The 25,576-nt window shown below is 32.9% G+C and overlaps 1 protein-coding gene across 1 annotated transcript; it reads left to right on the plus strand.

Moving 5' to 3' along the window:
• Window positions 1-23,229: 23,229 nt before the first annotated feature.
• On the plus strand, window positions 23,230-24,809 carry LOC123221953. Its single transcript, XM_044644943.1, has 2 exons — window positions 23,230-24,345; window positions 24,456-24,809. Exons 1-2 carry the CDS (start codon window positions 23,413-23,415, stop codon window positions 24,666-24,668), a joined length of 1,146 nt encoding a protein of 381 aa, XP_044500878.1. The 5' UTR covers window positions 23,230-23,412; the 3' UTR covers window positions 24,669-24,809.
• Window positions 24,810-25,576: the final 767 nt, after the last annotated feature.

Below are 25,576 nucleotides of genomic sequence, written 5' to 3' on the forward strand. Positions count from 1 at the left end.
CTTTTCCTATTTAATGTTTGATAATTGGTTAAGTGTGGATGACATGCATGCCATGACACACACCTATACATGATGTCGCGTGCAGTTAGCGCATTTGAATTTTTGGATAAGGAGCAGTTTTGCGGTGATTTTAGAAACTGTCATTATTATGTAACAACGTGCATGACCATGTATGAACAATACAAACTTGTGTATCATGTATTTCAATTAAAAAATAAAAAGAACTTAGACGTGTTTAAAGAGGCATTCATTTTGACTTTCATAATTGTTGCAATGAGTTAAGAGAGATATTGAGTCTTCAAGAACAAAGGATACAAAGGGAAGTTCTTAGAAATTAATCTTAGCCACGCAAAGACCTAGTTATTGTTGGAAAAGGGGAAGTTCTTGGAAATCAGTATAGTGTATTCTCCTTTTTATTGATTTCGTGCATTTTCTTTTGAGATTAATATTTCTAGCATGTCAATGAGGTATTTTTTGGAAATATAATTGTATATGTATGATGATGGATTATATTTTTAGATGATTTATACTTGCCATTATGATTGATGATTTAAAATGATTAGTGAAACATGTTTGCCATGAGAATGTGTTGTATTTACGTAATTGAGCTTAATTATGGTATTCATACATTTTATTTTATTATTTGTATTTTAGACACTAAGATTAATATTATATTTAACATGATTTATTACACTGTTGGGATTGTGAAAGAGAATTATTTATCATGTATGTTTATTATCTCTACTATGAGTCTAAGTGAGGAAGTTTCAGGTTTGCATGTTTTTTTAGATACCCATTCTAAGCAAGGGTATGTATGTATCTAGAGAGGAGTGTTATATTTAATGGTATCAGAGCATGATTTTGGGAACCCAAAAATGTTAAGTGTCTAAATGTGCATAAGTGTTTAAGTATGCCCTTATGTGATGTTGACTGTTGTAAGTATTATTTTTTTAGCCTACATTTAATTTGTGGTTTTGTTTGCCTTAGCTTGAATAGTGATTTTTGTATAAGGAGATTTAGGAGGTGATGAGTTATTAGCAGGATGCCATGAATTTGTTTGAGATAATGAACCATAAGAAGGTCTAATCTGCTAACAACCTATTTAGAAATTATGTTAAGAATTTATGATAGATGCTGTGCGATACCAGCCAAGCAAATGAGATGTCATGAATTGATTTTAAAGAGGACTTTGAGAAAGGTATCTACTTGTTGATGCATTTTATATTCAAGCTCAAGGTTTTATTAACTTGAGATAAGAGTAGAGGATTGTTTCAAAAAACTCCACTAGATTAAGAATTGTTGCCCACTATGCCTTAAGTGACCAATACTAATAAGGGCAAAATAGAGATTTTTATTCATAGGTTAAGGTTAGACATTACTAAGGTTGTGCTAATGGGAAATAATCCTTCCAGATTTTTATGTTGAGGTTTTGAGCAAAACTGAGAGAACAAGAACCATGTGATTAAGGATAACTAGAGTGGGATATTTTTTAGTAGCCATGATCAGCAACCCCACCTTTGATAGGGATAAAAGTATAAACGTGTAACAACCCCTCCAAAATTACTGCCCTTTAGAAAAAGACATCACTAAATAATCTATTTTGAGAATACATTACATATAAAATATATTAAAACTTAAAAGCCTTTGAATAAAACCTCATTTATTAAACTTTATAAAATTACTAAAATGTCCTCATCAAAACCAAAAAGGTGTTAAGTCATAAATGTAACTTAAAATAATGACATGAATAGTCTAATACATAAATGAAAATCTTGATGAAATAAAAGTTGAAAACATGTAAATGCCTTTACTGCACTATGCTCTCTGATCATCACTCATCCTACAACCATCACAGTCACCTATACTTACACACATGTAAATAGAGGTGTGTATGATAAAACATTTAGTAAGTAGGAGACTATATTGATAACTTTTACTGAAACTACCAAAACGCCCTTAATCTCAACCCTTACTATCTCTATCATCTAGAAGCAGCATCGAACTTTCTTCTAGATGGTAATAGGCCCTATATATTGTCTCTATGCTTATTATGTATTGTAGATATTGTCTAAGCTATATATCATTACTCTCGGATCGAACTATGTTCTACTTGATCACTAAGGAATCACTCTTTAGACTCTTATCTGATATGACCATACTAAACTCAATGAAAGCATTTGGATCGCAGAGCTGTAGTTGTACCTGTATACTAGGTTTATCACTTATAGGGATTTGACACCTTGACCATGTTTCATTACACCTAACTATATCTTATTTAGGTTCTACTGTGAGCAAATATCCTAGTACGGATCTGATGTCTTATAACAAACTTACCTTACTACGAGAAGTGTAGTGAATGTATACTCACAGTGCCCTCTCATAACAATCCTTCTATGTCTAGCATGAGTGCATCTCAAGCCTCAATTGACTATGACTCTCTCTCGCTTTCACCCAAAAATATATCTTGTGCCATTCTATAACTTAACTCTTAGGCATGAAGGGTACCACCGCATACCTAAGATTTGTGTACTATTACTCGAGATTATCCATAACTCTCTAGCCTAATTCCCTTACTTTTTTTCTTCCTTCAACCCTACCTACACAGGCGTGTATAATTTGACACATAGGAGTGTGTCTCTTTACGTTAATCATACATGACCATCTCCTTATAGTTTCTCTTTGTATGTTACTATTTAAAAATACATAGGTGTGTATCTTAACTAATGCATATGTGTGCCTCTCATACATTTATTTTTTTGGCCTTATTAAACTCATTTCTATTGTGTCACTTTGTGAGGTATTTTGGTTATTTCTCCCCCACACACGATCATGCTAAGGCTATACATGAGAAATCTATGTGTTCTAGTTGATGTAACTAGTCAATAGCATTTAACGGTCATTAGAACATCAAGAAAGCTTAATCAAGTTATTGGGTGTTGTGCACATTGGTGTGTATCTCATACCACATGGTTGTGTGGTAAGCTTAGAAATCAGACCCAATTTCGCACTTTAGTCTATAATCTACGTATTTCTAAGGAACTATAATTTGGCTTTTCTCTCCCTAATATGGTTTCCAGCATAATAACAATACCAAATGCCAAAGGAATCTCAGAACACCAATTTAAATCTACAAAACAAACATGTACACAAAATACATTAAATCAATATACACAATACTCAAATATAAACGCAACTTATGGTTTGACTTCATAGCAATAATATGCATATGATACCTCTCTACACTCCCTGATCAGATTGTATTCATAAATATCTCACAAAGACAACATCACAAACATGCTACCTCATTCTCAAGCCATATTATAATCAAGGCCAAAGGACTATTTCCCACCCAAAGTTATGTTGTTATCTCAACTTTCCACCTGTTAACTTTGAAAATCTCATTTACCCACTCATGAGTTGTTAGAATTAATGGTTTAAAGGGCAAAATCATTATTTTATCTATAATATTAAAAATAAATTAAAATTTAACTTAGTTTTCCCTCCTAACCCTTAAAAACTAACTATTTTCCCCTAGTCCAAGTTTTAAAAAATAGCATTCCCCCCTTAGGGTTTACCTTTCAATCTTTGATGCCAAATTCAACTCAATCGCCGACGATGAAACTTTTCACAGGTATCACCATGCTTTGACGATCTCTCTTTTCTCTTCTGGAATGTCGGTCGATTGAGATCTAGCCTAAAAGGTTAAAGAGCTTCATAGGGAGATGAAGCTCTTTGCCTTCCCAAACCTCATCTTTGTCGAGGAAGACGATCATCTTTCCAGACATCTTCTTATCTTCCCATACGAAAACAAGGTCATTGTCTTCTGACAAAGGTCTTTGACTTTTTAAGCCAGATCTCGACTGATCGATATTCTAAAAGAGAAAAGAGAGATCTTTGAAGCATGGCAATACCTCTGGAAAGCTTCGTTGTCTGTGATTGAGGCGAATTTGGTGTCAAAGATTGAAAGCTAAACCCTATGGGGGGAATGTTATTTTTTAAAACTTGGCCTAAGGGAAAATGGTTAGTTTTTAGGGGTTAGAGGGGAAAAAAGATATAAAATTTTAAGGGGTTAGGGTTTCATTAATTTTAACCGTTCATGGGTGGATAAATTGGATTTTTAAAGTTAACGGTGAGAACTTTGAGATAATAGTGTACTTTGGGTGGGAAATAGTCATTTGGCCTATAATCAATATAATCATTATTTCAACTAAGGTGTAATTCACACTTCAAGCAAAACCTCTTATCATCTCAATTATTAACATAAATTTATATGCTAATTCAACATTATGGAAAAACTTTAGAATCTATTAAATCGCTTAATATATATAGGCCTAAAATCCTACTTATCTCAAATTTGTAGCGGACAATACACATTAACATGTTATCTTCTCTTAAGAATTGTTGTCAATTGGGTTACCAGAGTTGTTAAGCAAAAGTTGGTAGACTCATGCTCTTCATGACTCTTATAATACACAAAATATCATCGATAAAGACTACTATGAACTTGTCTAGGTAATTGTGGAATATTTTGTTCATTAACTCCATAAACACTATAGAGGTATTGGTTAGTTTGAACGACATTACAACAAACTCAATTTGGTTATACCTCATCCAAATAGTTAGGTATATCCTATTCCACCACCCTTACTTGATGGTAGTTGGACCTTTGATCAATTTTAGAGAATACTACTAATCCTCTTAATTGGTCAAATAGGTTATCAATTCTAGGCAATAGGTATATATTCATAAATGTGACCTTGTTCAACTATCGGTAGTTTATACATATCTTCATGGACTTATCTTTCTTCTTGAAGAACAAGATGAATTCCCTTGAGAGAATGACTTGGTCTGATAAAGTCATTCCCTAATAACTCTTAGAGTTGCTTTTTTTAATTCTTACAACTCTATTGGGGCCATTTTATCATGTGCTTTTGAGATAGGTGTTATGCACTATACTAGTTCTTTCAACTCTATCTCTTGCTTAGGAGCTAATCCTAATAACTTTTTTGGGAACACATATGGAAACTTTTGAATTACGGGCGTCTCATCAATACTTAGGCCTAACTCTATCTTACTCATCACACAAGCTAGGAAACTTATATACCTCTTACTTAACATTTTTCTCACCTTGATGACGTTGATCATCAAGCTTCTGATACACTCTTCTTCAAACTCAAACTAGACTTCATCCTCAAAGTTGAATTAGACTTCTTTTCATTGGTAATCAATCTTAGCTCTATTCCTTTTAAGGAAATCCATCTTTAATATCATGTCAAAATCTGACATCTCAAACATTATTAGGTCTATAAGAAATTGTCTACCCTGAATCTCAATAGTTTATCTTATCAATGTATCATTACTTACTACTAATCCACTATCAGGTAACTTTATCCCAATTTTCTAGGTCATCCTAACTAGTTATACTCCTAACCTCTCTACTAAACTCTTGGTTACAAGGTAACGAGCAGTTTCATAATTAATCAAAATATAAATAAAAGTACCAAGGTAAGAAATATGACCAATAACTACTATTGGATTAGCCTCAGCTGGCCCTTGTGTAATGGTGTAAACTTTGGTAGTGGCTTCTCTCTACTAGCTAATCAGTTCAAACTAGGGCCCTAAGACAAGATCTAGCCATGTGCCTTGACTGACAATACTTGTCACAAACTATTTACCTTATCAAACACCTACCCTTATAATGTTTGTCATACCTTTAACAAGTTGGTATCTCAGGTCCCCTTTACTTCTTGTTGCTCTTCTAGCCTTTCTTATTTCCTTTGGACTAGAAAAGTCTTTTTCCTTTCCTCTCAGAAGGAAAACCTCTTTGAAGTGGGGCACTAATACTGCTTGACTGTTACATTAGGGCTGGTATTTAGACCAATGTTACTAAAGATGTTATTTGGGCTAAAATATAACCATACATCCTTCTTACAAATACCTCTGCCTTCAAAACATTACTTAGGGCCTTACTATAAGTCTAGGGTGGTGCAGTCCTGTCATCATATCTCGAGCTATAGTTGGATCAAACCTATAAACAAATTTCTCTATTTGCCCTATTTATGTGTTAACTATCTCAGAGGCATGCATCTCTAGGTGATTAAACTTATTGAGGTATTTTTTCCATGGTATTTGTACCTTATGTCAAAGTGAGAAACTTTTAAGCTCGAATGCATATCACATATGCCCTTTTATCCTTTGCCTCAAATCTCATTTCGAACTCTAACTAAAACATCTCAAAGATCTTAATCGTCCCATAAACTAGGTTCCACCATATTCTACCATTAGACTTAAAGAAGTATGTGGCATATCCAACTCTTTCTTGATATGTTATGTTGAACAGGGCCATGTAACTATCCATTAATTCTAACCACTCTTTCGTTGCAATTAGATTTTTAACACTATCAAATTGTTATGGTTAGTGCATACGAGCAGGTTAAAAATGGGATGCAACTAAGTCTTGATTGGTGTTATTGCTATTGGTGGCAAAGTTACCTCAATTAAGCCTATGTTTGTGCCAATGACAACTGTACCGACTCACTAGCTTATGCTGAAACACCTCATTGCTCTCTAAACATCTCTTTGAAAATGTTTTTGACATCTTGAGCACTAAGACCACCTTAGGAAACTTAGGGTGCTACCTTTTCACTCTAACTTATCTGTGGGTTATTTATCTGAATGCTTTTGGTATTTGCTATAGTTCTTCCCATTTTCCTTGAAAATCCAACAATTATGAGTCTTCATAAAAGCTTTGCAAGTATAATCAAAATTGAACTTACAAAGATCGGATGAGTGCGGTTAGTGAGACGTGAAAGGCTTATATTCTTGTTATATTTAACTATACATACTGTTAAAACATCTTTTGGGTACCAAAATCATGTTTTGATATCAACTTTTAACACCCTACTTTAAAAGTACTACCCTTTGAAGGGAGATGTCACTAAATTATCTATTTCGAGCATACATGTCATATAAAACATATTTAAAACTTAAAAGCCTTTGAATAAAACCTTATACATTAAACTTTATAAAATTACTAAAATATCCTCATCAAAACTAACTTGAAAGCATTCAAAAAGATGTCAAATCATAAATATAACAAAAAACATAACATATGTAGTCTAATACATAAATGAAAATCCTAATAAAATAAAAGTTGAAAACACAATAGTGTCATCATTGTACTATGCTCCCTAATTGTTGTTCATCTCACAGTTATCATGATCACTTATACCTGCACATATAAAAATAAGGAAGTGAGTGATAAAACATTCAGTAAGTAAGAGACTTTATTGATAAGTTTTACTAAAACCCTCAAAATGCCTTTGATCTCAACCTTTACTATCTCTGTCATCCAAAGTTGGCATTGCACTCCTCTATAGATGATGATGGGTCTTATATACTCTTTTTATGCTCATCTTATAAAATGTAGGTTATATATTATAACTCTTGGGTCTAACTATGTCTTGCTTGCTCACTAAGGAATCATTCTTCCAAATTCTTATCTTATTCAAAGGCTTTTAAGTTTTTAATATGTTTTATATGAAATGTATGCTCAAAATAGATAATTAATCAGACAGAAGATGGATAAGAATACTGAGACTAAGTTTCGTATGGTAGAAGACATCTTGAGGTTTTGGGGGAGGATATGTGTTCTATAAAAGTAGAGTTTAAAAGATAAGATCTTAGCAGATGTACACGGTGCCCTTTATGTGGCCTATCTTAGGAGTGTAAAGATGTATCAAGATTTGAAAAAGATGCTCTAGTGGCTAGGATTGAAAAAAGACATTACAAATTTTATGGCTAAATACCTTATGTGTTAGTAGGTTAAGGCTGAATATTTGGACTTTTGCAACCCCTTAGCATTTATGAATGAAAGTGAAAACACATATCGATGGATTTTATGATTGGATTATTAAGGGTCAAAGGTGGCTATAATACATTATAGGTTATTATGGATTAATTAATCGAGTCGAGATATTTCATAGTAGTTAGAAAGACCATGAGTATGAATCAGTTGGGTCATATCTATATGAGGGAGATTGTCAAACTTCATGAAGTACCTAGGATGATAATATCAGATTGAGACACTAAATTTGTCTTAGTATTTTGACAGAGTATGCAAAAGTCTTTAGGTATAAGATTGGCATTCAGTATAACATATCACCCCCAAATCAATGACTAAACTGAGAGAGTTAACTAGGTAATTGAAGACATGTTAATGGTTTGTTGCCTGGATAGAGAAGCGAGTTGGATGGATGTATTACCATTGATAGAGATGTAAATCACCATTGCACTAAGATGAGATAGGAGAAAGAGTTATCTTAGATCAATCATTAGGAGCCGAGCTAACCTAGAAGATAATTGAGGATGTGAGAATGATCAAGAAAAGGGTAAAGTAAACTAAAAATAGATAGAAAAGTTACACAGATCAAAGGAGATGTAATCTTGAGTTTTAGGTAGGTGATAAGGTGTTCGTCATAGTGGCCTCCTACAAGCATGTTATGAGATTCGACAGGAAAAGCAAATTAGCATTGAGATTTATAGGACATTTTGAGGTATTAAAACACGTTTTTCTACTAGTGAGCATGAATTGTATTCCTAATGTGTTTCATGTATCACTGTTACACAAGTATATTAGTGAACCCACCTATGTGCTTAGTGTTAGGGATGTCAAGCTTGAATATAATATGGTCTATAAAGAGTAGCTAGTTTAGATATTAGATAAGCGAGTTAAAGAGCTAAGACGTAAGTAGATTCCTCTAGTAAAGGTTCTTTATAAGAATCACCGAGTTGAAAAGGTCACATAGGAGATTGAGTAGGATATGCAACAAAGGTTGCTACATTTGTTCGAGTGAATTTTAAGGATGAAATTCATATTAGAGGAGATGATTGTAACACCCACAAATAAGCCCAAAGGCATTTCAATCTTTTTCCTAGTTTTAAATTTGGTGATTTTTAAATTTCAGTAAGATACACTCATGTATAGCGATATACGCAGCTGTGTATGGTCAGCAAAAAGTCAAACTTTTAGACAAGATAGTGATTGTGATGAAACAAGAATTGCCTTAGTTATGCAATTAGACATATGACCTTTTATAGTCCATAAATGTCTTGTATTGCATCTTAGAGATATAATAAAAACGCGATCAACCTTAATTCTTATATATTCTTTCGCTTTTTAGCTTTTCAAAAAGTGAAAGAGTGTGAGAAAAGAGTTTATGGTTGCTTGAAAAGTCATCACCAATCATCAGAATCATCGTAACCCTATAAGAGAGACTTTGTCGTTGGAATCCAAGTAAGTGGAGTGACTCCCTTTACTTGATTATGAAATCCTCAAAGTTTATCTATTATACATATGATCCAGAGTTAATTAAGCATGAATGTAATGAGTTATATGATGTCTATGATTATGTAATCGATTATAAGGAACCATATGAATGCTTAGTCTTTTTAGTATAGGAATATTTTGTATGTTGGCTTGATAGATTAATAAGGTCATAGATGTTCTGTGTATATTGATTGTATGATGTGACTTTCCATAAATAAACTACCAAGGAAACTTGGAGATTTTTTGAATCAGCTTGTATATATGTTTGAAAGACCTTTTATGTGATTGGAACAATGTAAAAACCCTAGGGTGTAATCTCCAAACCACAACACACGACTGTGTATGGTCTCATAGACACTTGTGTATTGTTTCAAAAATTTTGAAAGTCTGAAGATCCTGTGCTTATTCTGAGGAGAGAAATGCATAGTCGTGTGGTATTGGAAACGCAACCATGTATGGTTTTTCAAAAATGGACATGGATAAGAATACTGAGACTGAGTTTAAAAGTGGAAATGTATGCTCGAAATTATCTATTTCGAGCATACATTTCATATAAAACATATTAAAACTTAAAAACCTTTAAATAAAACCATATCTATTAACTTATAAAATTACTAAAATATCCTCATCAAAACTAACTTGAAAGCGTTCAAAAAGACGTCAAATCATAAATATAACAAAAAACATAACATATGTAGTCTAATACATAAATGAAAATCCTAATAAAATAAAAGTTGAAAACACAAAAGTGTCATCATTGTACTATGGCCCCTAATTGTTATTCATCTCACAGTCATCATGATCACTTATACCTGCACATATATAAATAAGGAAGTGAGTGATAAAACATTCAGTAAGTAAGAGACTTTACTAATAAGTTTTACTAAAACCCTCAAAATTGCTTTGATCTCAACCTTTACTATCTCTGTCATCCAAAGTTGGCATTGAACTCCTCTATGGATGATGATGGGTCTTATATACTCCCTTTATGCTCATCCTGTACTTTAGGGATTATGTAGGTTATATATTATAACTCTCAGGTTTAACTATGTCTTGCTTGCTCACTAAGGAATCATTCTTCCAAATTCTTGTCTTGTATAACCATACTAAACTCGTTGGAAGCATTTGGATTTTGAAGTTGTAGCTATAACTATACACTAGATTAATCGGTCAAGATCAGATACAAGGATTTGACACCTTGGCTATATGAGTTGTTTCTCTACTTTGCTACACCCAACTATATTTCATCTAGGCTCTACTGCGAGCAAGTACCCTATTATAGGTCTAATGTCCTATTGTGGACGTGCCCTACTATAGGCAGTGTAATGAATGTATACTTACAGTGCTTCCTCGTAACGATTCTACCATATTTAGCATACATATATCTCAAGCCTTAACTGACTTTGGCTCATTCTTGTTTCCACCTAAATATATATCTCCTGACATTCTATGACTTAAATATATATGACTTAAGCACGTAAGGTACTACTGCATACCTAAGACTTTTATATTGTTATTCGGGACAACTAATAACTCTATAGCGTAATTCCTTTACTTTTTTTCTTCATTCTACCCTATATACAAGGGTGTGTATAACTCGACATACAGGGGTGTGTCTCTTTTCTTTGCTTATAAATGATTACCTCTTCATGGGTTATCCTTGTGTGTTATTATTTATATATACACGGGCATGTATCATGACTAACACAAGCGTTTAGCCCTTTAGATATTTATTTTTCTTTCCTTTTTAAACTCATCTCTACCACATCATTTTATGAGGGTATTTTGGTCATTTCTCCTTCACACAGAGTCATACTAAAGTTATAAACAGGTAAACCATGTGTCTTAGCTAATTGCAAACCTATCAATAATGTCTGTAGTTATTAGAACACTAGGAAAACTCAATCAAGTTATTGGGTGTCATGTATATAGGCATATGCCTCATACCACACAGTCGTGTGGCAATCCTAAAAATTAGACCCAATTTCATACCTTAGTTTAATATCTATGCATTTCCAAAGAACCCTAATTTTGCTTTTCTTTCCCTAATGTGGTTTCCAACATCATAACAACACCAAATGCCAACGGAATCTCAGGACAACAACTTGAATCCATAAAACAAACATGCATACATATTACATTAAATCAATATACACAGTACTCAACACATGAACATAACTCATAATTTGACTTCATGGCATTAATATGCATATGATACCTCTCTACACTCTCTGATCAAATTGTATTCATAAATATCTCATAAAGACAACATCACAAACATGTTACCTCATTCTCAAGCCATATTATAATTAATATAATCATGATCGCATTAATTTATTCAATTAGGGTGTAATTCACACTTCAAGCAAAACCACTTATCATCTCAATTATCAACATAAATCCATATGTTAATTCAACACTATGAAAAAAATTCAGGAATCCATTATATTGTTGAATATACAGAGGCCTAGAATCCTACTTACCTCAAATTTGAATGAGACAAAACACGCTAAGAAACCGTCTTCTCTTAAGAATTACTATCGATCGAGTTGCTAGGAAATGTTGTCAAAGCTGCCAAGTGAAAGCTGGTGGATCAAACTCTAATCTTTCTTACTCTTTTGAGAACTTCATGCATTTAAGAATTAATAATCATAATCCCTAAAACACAATAACATGTCTTTTATAAAACCAAAATACACAATTGCACACATGGGTTTCTACCACCTGATACACAACCATGTGTAAAAAAATTTGAATTTCATGTAGAATCAATCTTATTCGATTGATATGACATAATACACGGGCATGGTCTCTTTATACACGATCATGTGTCACCTAAAACCCATACTTTGACTTTCAAACCTCATTGACTCAAGTAAATAATCAATTAATCTTTATAAAAAGACTATTTTACCCTTAAGGTGTACTGGTGGGTGTTAGAAAAACAATCATATATTGTCGACCAAGACAATGATTTAAAGACCAAGAGTTAGTTGTGGATCTAATTGTGTTTGGTGTGTTCAATCATAATGTGATTTTGACATGGACTTCATAAGCAAATATATAGTTGAAATTAAGTGCAATAAAAGAAAAGTTTGGTTCTATATGAAAATGGTGATAAGTTCAACTTTAGAAAACACCAAATCCTAATAATAATGATTAGCAGCATGAATAAATGATGTATAGGTTATCTGGCATATATAATGAATGAGATTAATGAATCATTTTTTAGCTTACAGAATGCTCCCATTATATGTGAAATTTAACATGTATTTTTAGATAATTTGCCAAGGTTGGTGTATTTAATCTGGTTGAGGATAACTCCAACAATGATCAATTAGGTCAATTTATGTCAGAGATATTAGGAGGCTTCATGGTGTACCCAAGTCAATTATGTTAGACCAAGACACAAGATTTATTTCAGTATTCTGGTAAAGCTACAAATAAGGTTGGCATTTGGTATCATTTATGACTCTCAAACCAAGAAGGTTATCAAGTGATCAAAAACGTGTTAAGGGCATGTTGTTTAGATTAGAAAGCAAGTCATATTGGTGGGTTGCCATGGATGGAGTTTATGTATATTCAGGGACCATTTGAGTGGTTTCGTATAAAGCACTTATTGGAGAAAGTATAGATAACCACTTTATTAGGATAAGATAGGCAAGAGAAATGCCCTAACTTAGGCTTTGAGGCTGAAAATATCTCAAATGATTATTTATGATATGAGGATGATCAAGGAAAGAATGAAATAGCCCCAGGATTGCTAAAAGAGTTATGCTAATCAAAGAAGGCAAGACTTGGAATTTGATATAGGTATGTGAATTGCCCTCTACAATCTTATGATAAAGTATGAACAAAAAGGTAAATTGGTTTTCAGTTTTCTGAGACCCTTCAAGATTTTGGAATGCATAGATAAGGTTGTCTACCAATTTGTGATGCCAATGAGCATAGACTAGATTTATAATGTATTTCATGTGTCGTTATAGTGTAAGCACAATGGTGACTCGACTCACTTGTTTTAAGTTGAGGATGTAGTACTTGAGGATGATCTAATTTATGATGAGCACCCCATTCCAATGATTGATAGATAAGTTAAATAGCTCAAAAATAAGTAGTTATCACTTGTTAAAGGTTATTTGGAGAAACCATTGAGTCAATGAGGCTACCTGAGAGGTGTAGTTGGATATGAGATAGAGGTTCACTCAGTTATTTGAGTGAACTTCAAGGACAAAATTCTTTTAAGTAGGGAAAGTTGTAATACCTGCAAATTTGTCTAAGGTTATTTTAGCCTTTTGCCATTGCTTATGATTGATTGTGTTTAATAAATTATACGTACATGGATTTGGGCTTACACAATCATATGGGAAGGCCATACACTCGTGTATATGATGGCAAAGACAAAATAGTTTTTTCTCCTTTGATCTTTGATAATTGGTTAAGTATGGATGATATGCACACCTATGACATATGTTTGTGTATGGTACTAGTGCATAGTCAACATTTTTCAATTTTTGGATAATGAGCAATTTCGTAATGATTTCAAAAACTATTATTATCATGTAACAACATGCACAGTTGTGTATAAACAGTACGTACCTGTGTATTATGCATTCAAGTTAAAAAAAAAAAAAAAACTAGACGCATTTGGAGAGGAATTCATTTTGATTTTTGAAATTGTTATAGTGAGTTAAGAGAGATATTGAGTCTTCAAGGACAGAGGACATAAAGGAAAGTTTTTAGAGATTAATCTCAGCCACGCAAAGACCTAGTTATTGCCAGATCAGAGATAAGTACAATGTATTCTCCTCTTTATTGATTTTGAGTGTTTTCTTTTGAGACTAATGATTCTAGCACGCTGATGTGGTGTTTTCTAAAAAAATAATTGTATGTGTATGATGATAGATTATATTTTTAGATGATTTATACTTGATAATATGATTGATGATTTAAAGTGATTAGTGAACATGTTTGCCATGAGAATGCGTTGTATTTATGTAATTGAGCTTAATTATAATATTCATGCATTTTATTTTATGATTTGGATTTCAAACACTGGGATTGTTATTATGTTCAACATGATTTATTGCACTTGTAGGATTGTGGGAAAGAATTATTAATCATGCATGTTTATTCTCTCTATTGCGAGTCTAAGTAAGGAAGTTTTAAGTTAGCACATCTTTTTCAATACCTATTCTAGGCAAGAGTATGTATCTAGAGAAAGGTATTACAATAACTTGGATATTGCCATGACAAAAAACACAAGTAATAGTGATAAAGTTATCATATTCAAAGTTATTTGTTAACGACTTAGTGTAACATATGGGTGCACATTATAGATATGTTCATTGGAACAACTAGCCAAGAGTATTTCATATAGATAGTTACTTTAATGTCTATGAAATATATCCTCTTAGTGAATGAAAGTACATATAATTCTTAAACTTGAGGTCATTAGATTGTCTTATGCAAGGATCGATATGGTTAAACACTAGTCCAACCTAGTTTGGTTAGAAAATTGTCAAAAAGATGGTGATTGGTCATATTGTGATCTTTATGAAGGTTATGGTGTATCAATAAAGGATTTGTCACTTGTTAGAATGAGAATTGATATCTCAATTAAGGTCTTCTAACATATGACAATGACTAACTAAATTTGTGGTCATATTGGGATCAAGTTAATGTTCGATTCAATATTATTTGGTTATTAACATAAATCAGTCTATGTTATTTGAAAAGCCTTGAGAAAGACACTTTATCTATACCTTAACTTCAAAAAGACCGTATGACCAAAGGATTGTATTATATGAGTAACAGTATCACTGATAAGTTAAGAAATCACATGTTGACCCTGTATTGATCATGTGTGTGCCATAATTGGAAGGATTGATTTTATCCGATCGGATAAACTCAAAGCCACATCACCTAATTTGAAATTCAAATTATGCTAAGGATAGGATTTTATTTTATCTCAGTTATCATCATTATCCCATGATTTTAGGTTGACTGTTGGAAGTTATAGAGGAATTGATTAGGTGATGTACAGGTGTACATGATTATGTATATAGTTGTACATGGTTATATGTAAGGGCGTACATGGCTGTATGTATGGGTGGGAAATGTAAACCCAAGCCACTTGTATGACTCGGTGTACATGGTTAAATCCCTTCGGGCCATGCACAAGGCTTGGGTGGGACATTTCTTTTTTTATATATATGTACACCGTCTCACGATTTTAACACTACAAAAAAAAACGGTTTTTAGCTAGAAAAAATTAACGGGGGGATAAATATTTCATCGTTATAATTACTATTTTTGCAACTTTAACTACTATTTATATGTACTCTTATTTAAACTAAATAAATTCATACTTTTAACAATGAATTTTTTATTTTCTCACTTAAAAAATTTACAAACCCATCATTATTGCTCTTATAAGTATATAAAAAAATAAAGATAAATTCGAACTAAATTAAACCCGAACACCCTCTTACTTCATTTTCAAATATTTATATATTTTTTAGCCAACATCAACATTTCTTTATTTATTTTAAATATTAATTAATCTATTTAATTAAAAAAATCTTATGAAAACTTTTTTCAAATTAAGAATGGATTTTATCAAATTATTTTAACTCAAATTGAACCAATCAAATTTAAGACATTTATATCCAAATTATAAATTTGTCTATGTTATATAGTTTTAAAACATTTTTTTTTTTTTTTTGTTTGCAGATAAAATATACAATCACAGCTCTTAAAGCAATTGTCTCCATCTGTCGTTCTCTCCCTTTCAACATCACAACCACAACCCACAGCCGACCTTGCACTCTTTACCCCTCGTTTCCCATTCCATGTTTACCGTCGTTGCCTCCTGCCAGAAAAGAATCATGAATTTGTCATCGTCATTCAGGTTTCAATCGTTATCTTAGGCGTTAATCAACTTGTCATCAAATAGTTTCGTTGTTGTTCTGAATAGCCTCATCGTCACTCAACTCGCCGGTAAGTCGTTCTTCTTCCTCTTCTTTCCGATTTTTTTTTTATATGCAGTTTTTTGTTGTTTACTTGGAACTACATCTCTCTGTTTCTTTTTCATTTTAGTTAAGCTTTAAGTTAGTTTACCATTGATTTAGAAGATGAGAAACTGGATAATGTCTTCATTTACGTACCATTCATTTGTCTTTGTATGTTACTGAAAGAAATGCAAGTACTTTTGGTCATAATGTTTTAGTGCATTATGATGCTCACGAAGTGTTTTAAAAAATTCGTACATAGTAATATTAAAATATTTAAAACAAAGTCTAAGTGCATTATGATGATGATGCTCATAGTGAGTTACTGCTTTTGTGGAACAAAGTGTTACACACTTCGGAATAAATGGACTTCTAAGAGACAGTTTTAAATAAAAACTACGTTATCTGTAATATGCCATAATTGTTATAAAGGGAAAAAATATATGCTTGGATGTCTGGTATGTGTTTTGTATAATAATAAACTCAAATAACTTGCAATATACTTGTGCAATAGACATCATAGATGATCCATTCCATCTAACAAGAATCTAATAGGTGGATCATTTGGATCCTGTAAGCAAAATCACAGCAGTTCAAAATTAGCACTTGACTCACTGGTAGGCCTATTTCATGTCACTTGATTCAACTAATTCAAGGGAGAAACTTGACTTATTATGTCCACTTGTTCAATTCGAACAGCTTTAGATTTTAATAGTGCAACTCCAACATGTTGAAAGTACCAAATCACCTCTCATTGAGCTAAAGCCAAAGAAGAAAACACTATTGGCACAAAACACTAGATCATAAGAAAAGACATTGTTGAACCAAGTATTACCTTTTTCATGCAAATTAGGCTTCTATTAAAATTTAAAATGTTAAGATATATCATGTTTAAAGAGTAGGATATTACAACATATAAAGTCTAATTTATTTTGTATTTGCTTTAGCCCTAAAAAATGTCATAAATTTGACTATGATTAATATTTTTGTATTGTTTGATTTTTTTTCTGCATTTTTGTTATCAGTCACAACTTTTCCCACACCATTTTCATGTAAACATTTGGCTTGCATTTTTGTTTGGTTTTTGGGCTGCAAACTATCTCAACGTCAAGAGCATGTTAAATTTGACTTGTCATACATTTATAAACATGATTAAGTAAAAACCCCTAGAGGAGATTAGCAAAACATTCAACATTGTGTAACTCAATTTTTTGTTTTACTTACTTTAGACATGTGTCTATTTAAACTTGCCTAGTAAATTGTATAATGGTTATTTGGCTATTGGTATGTGAAACTATATTCTCAACTATATGATTATCCAAGGGAGATTCATAAATAATGTTTATGCAACATTTATTTAGCCCTTTGTATTAGATGCTAATGGTTAAGTATGTTATGTTCATATGCCATTACAATAAGTTAAACATGTTATGTTTATGATGCTAATACTGTAAATTAAGATGTTATGTTTAGCTATAACTTTCACTTAAAGGAGACATTGTTAATGTGTATGCATTGGTAGGTACAAGTGAAATATTAGGTTTTAAGTCCACGATAACTATAATTCATTTTTTATTTATTAAGTACAAAATATTAGAAGTAAATAATTTTTATTAGGTTTAAACCATAAGTCAAATCGTATTTTTTTAATTCAGTTTAGTTTAATTTATAATTTAAAATGGTTTGGTTTAGTTAGAAATTTTTTTAAATTATTTTTTCTAGTTTGGTTTGAAACATTCTCTTGATTAGTGCTTCTGAACATTATCTCTAACAGAAATTTTCATTTTGTTTGGTGAAACAGCAGTACATGAATCTGGAATTTTTTAATCACTTTTACCACTCATCTTCCTTTCTTTTGTCTATGCATTGTCAAAGTTACCTAAAATTATTTGTTTGAAATTTTAAACTTAATTTGCTGTATAAATATAACTATACAAGCAGAAATATTACAATATTGAGCGGATGGTATGCATCTGAAAAAAACTAATAAATATAAGTGGGAATTGAGGGGCTCATAAGCATAAATGGTCTGTGGCATGAGCATGTGTAGCTAAGGTTGGATTCGAACTGAGATTGTTCAAGCTCAAACTCAAATTCGGCTCAAACAAGTCTGAAACAAACCAAGCTTACCTGAGCACGAGCTTTGGATGTCAATATAAACGAGTATGAGTCCAAGCCCAAGCTATGTAGTTGAGCAACTCGTGAGCCACATTGTTTCGTTAGAAATTTTAAAGTAAAACGTCACCGTTTCGTTTCGCTTTAAAATTTTAAATAAATGGATTAGGGAAAGTCCTTTTTCCCTTTGCCATTGAAGAGTTCACGCACGTGTTTTAGCCTTCAAGGTTCAACACTTCAGTTCAACTTCTTCTTCCATCTTATGGGTTTTGGCCTTCTCTTCTTCTTTATACATTAGTTTAGGGTGCAATATAAATGATGACATTAGTTCCAGTTGACGACGACGACTTTTGGCAGTTCGATGTGTTCCAGTCACTTCAAATCTTCACGTTCAGTGTTCGAACAGCTCTATTGGTCTAATGTTTGCGTTTAAAAATGAAAAGTTTCGTGACAACGAAATAAGGTTTGTTATTTGTTATTTGTTTACTTGAATTTCTTAATTATTTGATGAAATTTATTGAACCCTAATTTTGGAATTAGGGTTTCTAATTTGGGGGTTTTTGCCTTGATTTTTTTAATAAAATTGAAATTCTTAAGTATACTGTGGTGGAAAGAGTTTTTTTGATGTGTTTCTCTCAAGTGCAATTTACAACGGTTCATTACACTTTCTACTTACTAAAATAGGGACAATAAACCGGAAATAATGAAATCGAAAATGAAAAGCTTCAGGCAGCTCGAGAGGCCTGTTCTCTCCCTCAATTTCCCATTCACTCAATAATTTTCTGCTTGCCTTTCTCTAACTGTCTTGCACCCTTTTTGTTGCTTGCCACAAGCCCTTCTTTTTCTTCTGTGCCACGTGTCTTCATTGTCTTTAGTGGATCCTTCATAAATTGATTTGTTAGCTCTCCCAATCCTATGTTGCCAGCTGGTTTTTGTAGCTCCCATCCACTGTTATTCTTTCCACTGCTACCGTGCTCCACATTCTTTGAATTATTCTTCTTTTTATGTGCGACATACACCCAAGACCCAATAGTTTCTTTTGAATTTTTTTGATAAAATATTTTGAATACAGGCAACTGTAGGGATTAGTTTGTCCATCAGACTAGAAAAAATAGAATTTTTGAGGTTTTTTCTTTGTCATTACATATTATGAGTGGAGTAATATTTTTCTATTGTTTTTTTTTATAATTGTAATATATTATGGTTCTTTGTTGTTTGCCCCATCTGTTGAATGTCTACTCAATCACAAATTTATAAACTTGTGGTTTACAAAAGTAATATTGGTTAAATGCTTGTTGTTGAAGATTATACTAGATATGAATTCCATCTGAAGTTGCAGTGAAGAGTTGAAGAAGTGAAGTTCCAGGTTGAAGTAATAAAGAACAGAAATGGAAATTTCCATTTGATAAATTAGATATATGTTAATATGTTTAAATCTATGGATTGAGGCTTGCTATCTTCAACAGTATGATTGGAACAATAAAAGCCAAAAACTAGTAATTACTCTTTCATATGTAAATATTATTATCTGCTTGTGTAAATCTATTAGATGAGTTATTATATTTCCATTCAGTTCCTCAATATTATTGAAAAGAAGACTAAGAAGCACATGGATTATGAATAGGCTTGCTGAAGCTTGCCAATGAGCCGAGCTCAAGTAGCCAATTTCTTGGCTTGTTGAGCCTAGGCATGGGCTCAGGCTTGTTTGATTATTAACTGAATTGAATTCGAGTTCAAATTCGATTCGGTTGGAATCTAACCCTAAATGAGTCCATTTTTTTTTACATGTTTTCTTTATGCACATCTTAATTCATGTAAGCTGGAATCTCTCAGGAGACATTTTCAGGTGCTGCTGCCGGTGGACTTGGATCCTTGGACTTTCTTAGAAATAATCAACAAGTATGATTATTCATGCATTGTCAAGTGTTGTTTCTTCACTATTTATTTTAATTTATTTGATTATATGGAAGCACCACATTGCAGTGACAGAATGTGTTGAGTTAACATGTGTAATGGGTCATGTAATATGATTTTGCTGATGTGTAGTAGGATTAACAGTCTTGAAGTTAATGTAATGTCATAAGAAAAATAACCATGACATAATCTACCCAGAAATACATGTTTTTATGTATTTTTAATAATTATTTCAATTCATACATCTTTTAAATAGTTATTGCTCAGAAAGTATGGGTTATTTAAAACCCCGATTCTTTGGAAACTTAAAAGAAAGAGAATTAACTTTTAATTGATTATATTCTTTTAACTACAAAGAAAGGGATACTTTAATCGAATTTAAAGGAGAATAAGATGCAAATTTGTAAGCTGGAAGAAGATAGTGAAGAATAAGGGATGGGCAAGTAACCTCCAGACCAACATTATATTTGAATTTCTTAATATAATTTTTTTTTTTTTTTAAGAAGTTTAGTATGTTTCTTGATCCAAAAGGCAAAAGTGTTTTGATATAAAATATGACTCTAATTTAGTAAAAATTAATTAACATAAAAAATATTATCTTTATTATATGTCTCTTTTCATATATATATATAAAATAATTCTTCAGTTAGAATGTCCAGATAATTTATTATTAGAACAATGCATATAAAAGTTGGGTCCTAATATAAATTAATCAGGACCCAACTTATTCATCAACAAAAGACTAATTATATTGAAGAAGCTTTAAGGAGAATTGATTTATTGGTAATTTAATTTGTTACTTCCTAAGCAGACAAAAAAATAATGTGGGTTATAAAGCATTTCTCTTCCTTTCTCTCATTCTCATCAAGCAATCCAAGGACAACTGAACATTCAATATTCAGGAGTCAGGAAGCAATTATATCGCCAATGATAACCTCAAGTATGTATCTGTTACTGCTTAATTTGCTGTTTTGCTATATTTCTCTTAATGCTTAATTTGCTCTTAGTGATCAACATTTTTCAAGTATTTAATAGTTCGCAGATTTTGGTGTCTAAATATTTTAAAGTCTACTTAAAATGTTACTGTAAATATTAAATCTTTTATTTGTTTCAGCCCAACGACTAATAATGAATTGTCGCAAGTGATTATTTTATGTGACAATAAATTTATCACTTTTATAAAATGTTAAAATATGAATGATCAATTATATCTTTTACTTGAATTGGAATGGAGTCCTTCCTTTTACGAAAGCAGTGAATTGTATTTTTATTTTTTATAATTTCCGATTAATGATCTTAGTAGTTTTTTTGCTCCGTGTTTCTAAAGCTTATAATTTAAATCCAGTTGTTAGCAGTTTGATCCATTCAAAGAGGAGGAGGAGGATGGTCATAGAGCTAGTTCCTCCAAGACTGAAGAAAGTCTGGAAAGAATGGGATTTGCGAGTGATGGTTCTGCTTAGCCTCCTCCTTCAAATTGTACTCATCATTATGGGCAATCGAAGAAAATATTCTCACAAGCTATGGACCACAATTGTTGTATGGTGTGCGTATTTAGAAGCAGACGCCATAGCAACTCTTGCCCTCGGTGTACTCTCAAATAATCTTGCAGATTTCTATCTAGAAAATAGTGGGTGCATTGTTGATGCCAAAACTGAACTAACCGCATTTTGGGCACCATTTCTTCTCCTACACTTAGGTGGCCCTGACACCATTACTTCTTACGCCTTGGAAGATAATGAGTTGTGGTTGAGGCACTTTCTACAACTTGTTGTGCAGACAGGAACCACAATTTATGTCTTGGTAATGAGTTGGACAAGCTCTCCCCTTTCAGTTATGTTCGTTTTAATGTTTTGTGCAGGGCTTATCAAGTATGGAAAGCGCACGTTGGCACTCAAATCTGCAACCAATGAGACACTTAGAAAGAAACTTGTAGAGCCCTCGCATGGAGAATTTTCCGAGCAGAATTTTGATATGATACGAAGAGAGAAGATTGACGCAGGCTATTTTGTTGGAGTAGACATGACTAATATTGCAAACGAGTTTCCATTACATGTGATACCCTTAGGCGAATCCCACATCGACAAAGCACGGGAAAGATGCTGGGTCTGTGTGTGCTCTATCTATGGATCCCACATTGGTTAGTGGTGGGAGAATTGGATTGGTTAAATAGCCTGTGAGCTCCTTAACTGTTAAGACGCGTTTTGGGTTGTAAAGCCCAGAAGCAAACCCATGATGGACTGTGTGTCCAAAGTGGACAATATCTTAACAGTGGGCCGGGTTATTAGACCTGGAGTGTTACAAATCTATGTGATACCCTTAGGCGAATCCCACATCGACAAAGCATGAGAAAGATACTGGGTCTGTGTGTGCTCTGTCTATGGATCCCACATTGGTTAGTGGTGGGAGAATTGGATTGGTTAAAAAGCATGTGAGCTCCTTAACTGTTAAGACTCGTTTTGGGTTGCAAAGCCCAGAAGCAAACCCATGATGGACTGTGTGTCCAAAGTGGACAATATCTTAACAGTGGGTCGGGTTATTAGACCTGGGGTGTTACAAATGGTATCAGAGCAACTCCGTGTGTCCTCTTGAACGATGGTGGGGCAAACCTCAGCGAGGACGCTGAGTCCCATAAGGGGGGGTGTATGTGATACCCTTAGGCGAATCCCACATCGACAAAGCACGGGAGAGATGCTGGGTCTGTGTGTGCTATGTCAATGGATCCCACATTGGTTAGTGGTGGGAGAATTGGATTGGTTAAATAACCTGTGAACTCCTTAACTGTTAAGACGCGTTTTGAGTTGTAAAGCCCAGAAGCAAACTTATGATGGACTGTGTGTCCAAAGTGGATAATATCTTAACAGTGGGTCGGGTTATTAGACCTGGGGTGTTACATTACATCACACAGTCGTCTCTAATTACAATTTGCCTTCAGATGGAGATAAATTGCAGGTAGCCTATGCATTAGAGAAAGCAACTTTGAGTCTTATCTTAGACTCTACATTAAACATTGGTTTAAAAGACAGGGTTCATTCTCTTTTCAGAAATATGACTCCTCAAAATGCTTTTAGAGTGACTGAAATGGAGCTTGGATTGATATATGATCGTCTTTATACCAAGGCAACTTTACTCTATGGACGTTACATCTTCATCCTGCGCCTCATCACTTTTCTTCTCACCTGTTTTGTCTTCCTTTTCTTTACTTTTCTTCAAAGCAAAGACAAGTATTCAAACATTGACATTTGCATAACATTCCTTTTACTAGCCGTAGGTATTTTTCTAGACATATATTCAGCATTACTCATACTCTCCTCAGACAGATTTTACGCTAGGTTAAATTTTGATAAAAAGGTCTACACCTCAAAATTCCGAATTTGTTCTCAACCATCGAAGGGTCCTAGGTGGTCAAATAAAATGCATCAGATGAGCTTTCTGAGCAGCTTCTTGAAGCTCCCGTGGTTGCGTTCCAAATTGGTCTGTTATGGATTTGAAGAAATCTCCGAAGACTTTCAAAATTCAGTCTTCCAGTATTTCAAAGAAAAAGCTGCCACAAGCCGAAGAGAAAACAATAGTTTACAAGGAACAGAAGGCGATGATTGGATGGGTAGTGAAGCTCCCAAGTTTGAGCAAGACCCGGCAAAAGCCATTTTATTCTGGCACATTGTTACAGAAGTTTCCTTCTATTTGGATCGAGATGGAGAGGATACTAAGAAGCAGGCTGCTGAAATTGTTGCAAGTTGTGAAATTAGCAGACGAATCTCTAGATACATGTTCTATCTCTTAGTAAAGCATCCTTCCATGGTATCCGTTGGCATAACTCAGGTTAACCTTCAAAGGACAGCTAACACCGCTTACAGACTGTCACGTTACCATTCAACTGAAAAAGAAACATGCGAAAGTTTCTTGAGAGGAGATACTGGAGGAGATCAAACTTTACTTGATGCGATTTCGTGTTTCAGAAGAGTGAAGCAAGAGAAAGAGGTACGTACTAGTTAAATTTTTTTCCCTCATTTTAATAAATGTCCGAATATTACAAACTGAACTGCCAGTTAGACTTAACATATATATACCTATAATTATGATTTTGTAAGGATTTAAAAGAGAAGTGGGAGATGCTTCGTGAGATTTGGATGGAAATGATGGGAAATGCAGCAAAAAAATGCAAAGGGAGGGAGCATGGCCAACAGCTTAGAAATGGTGGAGAGTTCCTCACTCATGTATGGCTTCTCATGGCACACTTTGGATTAACCGACCACTTTCAGCTATCAGACCAACATCATTATGCAAATGTGATTGCAAAGTAGGTTAAGAGAGAGAAAGTATGCCATGGTATTTGCTTAATTAGTTTCACTTCACTCTGTTTTATAATAATTATTACTGGATCCTGTGTGTATGTGTGTACTTTAATTAAGCTTTCAAATAAACCAACTGTATCTGTATGTTTATTTATTTTAATGATAATTTGCATTGTTAAGACAAATCAAATCACAAAAGAGATTCAATCAATCTGAAAAAAAAAAAAAACTAAATAAAGTAATACTCAAATAATACTTAATATTTGACATTTGATGCTTGAACTCAAATCGGACATTCCAAATTAAAGGGAAAAGCATATGAAGGTATTAGTAAGTGCTTGTTTAAAAAAAGGCCAAACATATGAGGGTTAAATTACATTTTTGAAATCAATGGGTGCTTACTAAAAAGACATTTTATAACCAAAATTAATAAAAATTAAAAATATCTTTTTTAATATAAAAGACATCTTATTTTCATTTCCTTTCACTCTCACACTTTTTTCCTCTCTTCTTATATATAGGGGTAGTTTTGTCATAAAATCATATATCAAGGGGAAAATATTGGGGTCTTTTTGAAAATTTTTAGGAAGTTTGGGAAATCCAATCAATTCGTTTTTAAAAATAGGAGCTCATACTCTTGTTTGAATTGATTGACCAAATTCAATTTAGTTGATTGAATTTTAAAACTTTATAATTTGTTTTTACGTAGAATTTTCAATTCCAAGTCACTCCATCTATTAGAATAGGTGTTCTAAAGTCAATTACAATTCATTCTAAAAACTAGCTCCAATGAAATACTTTCTGAAAAAACCTAATGCAATTTTTTCAAAGGAAGACATAAACAAACTAGCTCCAAAGAAACCAAATTCTAACAGCATTCTTAAATTAGTCTATTAGATTATTTGTCAAATAATCAT

This window comes from Mangifera indica, chromosome 7 (assembly GCF_011075055.1).
Source record: "Mangifera indica cultivar Alphonso chromosome 7, CATAS_Mindica_2.1, whole genome shotgun sequence".
Lineage (NCBI taxonomy): Eukaryota > Viridiplantae > Streptophyta > Magnoliopsida > Sapindales > Anacardiaceae > Mangifera > Mangifera indica.

Coding starts and splice junctions, on each gene's coding strand:
- LOC123221953 (XM_044644943.1), top strand. CDS start 23,413: ATGACTCCTCAAAATGCTTTTAGAGTGACTGAAATGGAGCTTGGATTG. Junction 24,346..24,455: donor GAGTGAAGCAAGAGAAAGAG/GTACGTACTAGT, acceptor TGATTTTGTAAG/GATTTAAAAGAGAAGTGGGA.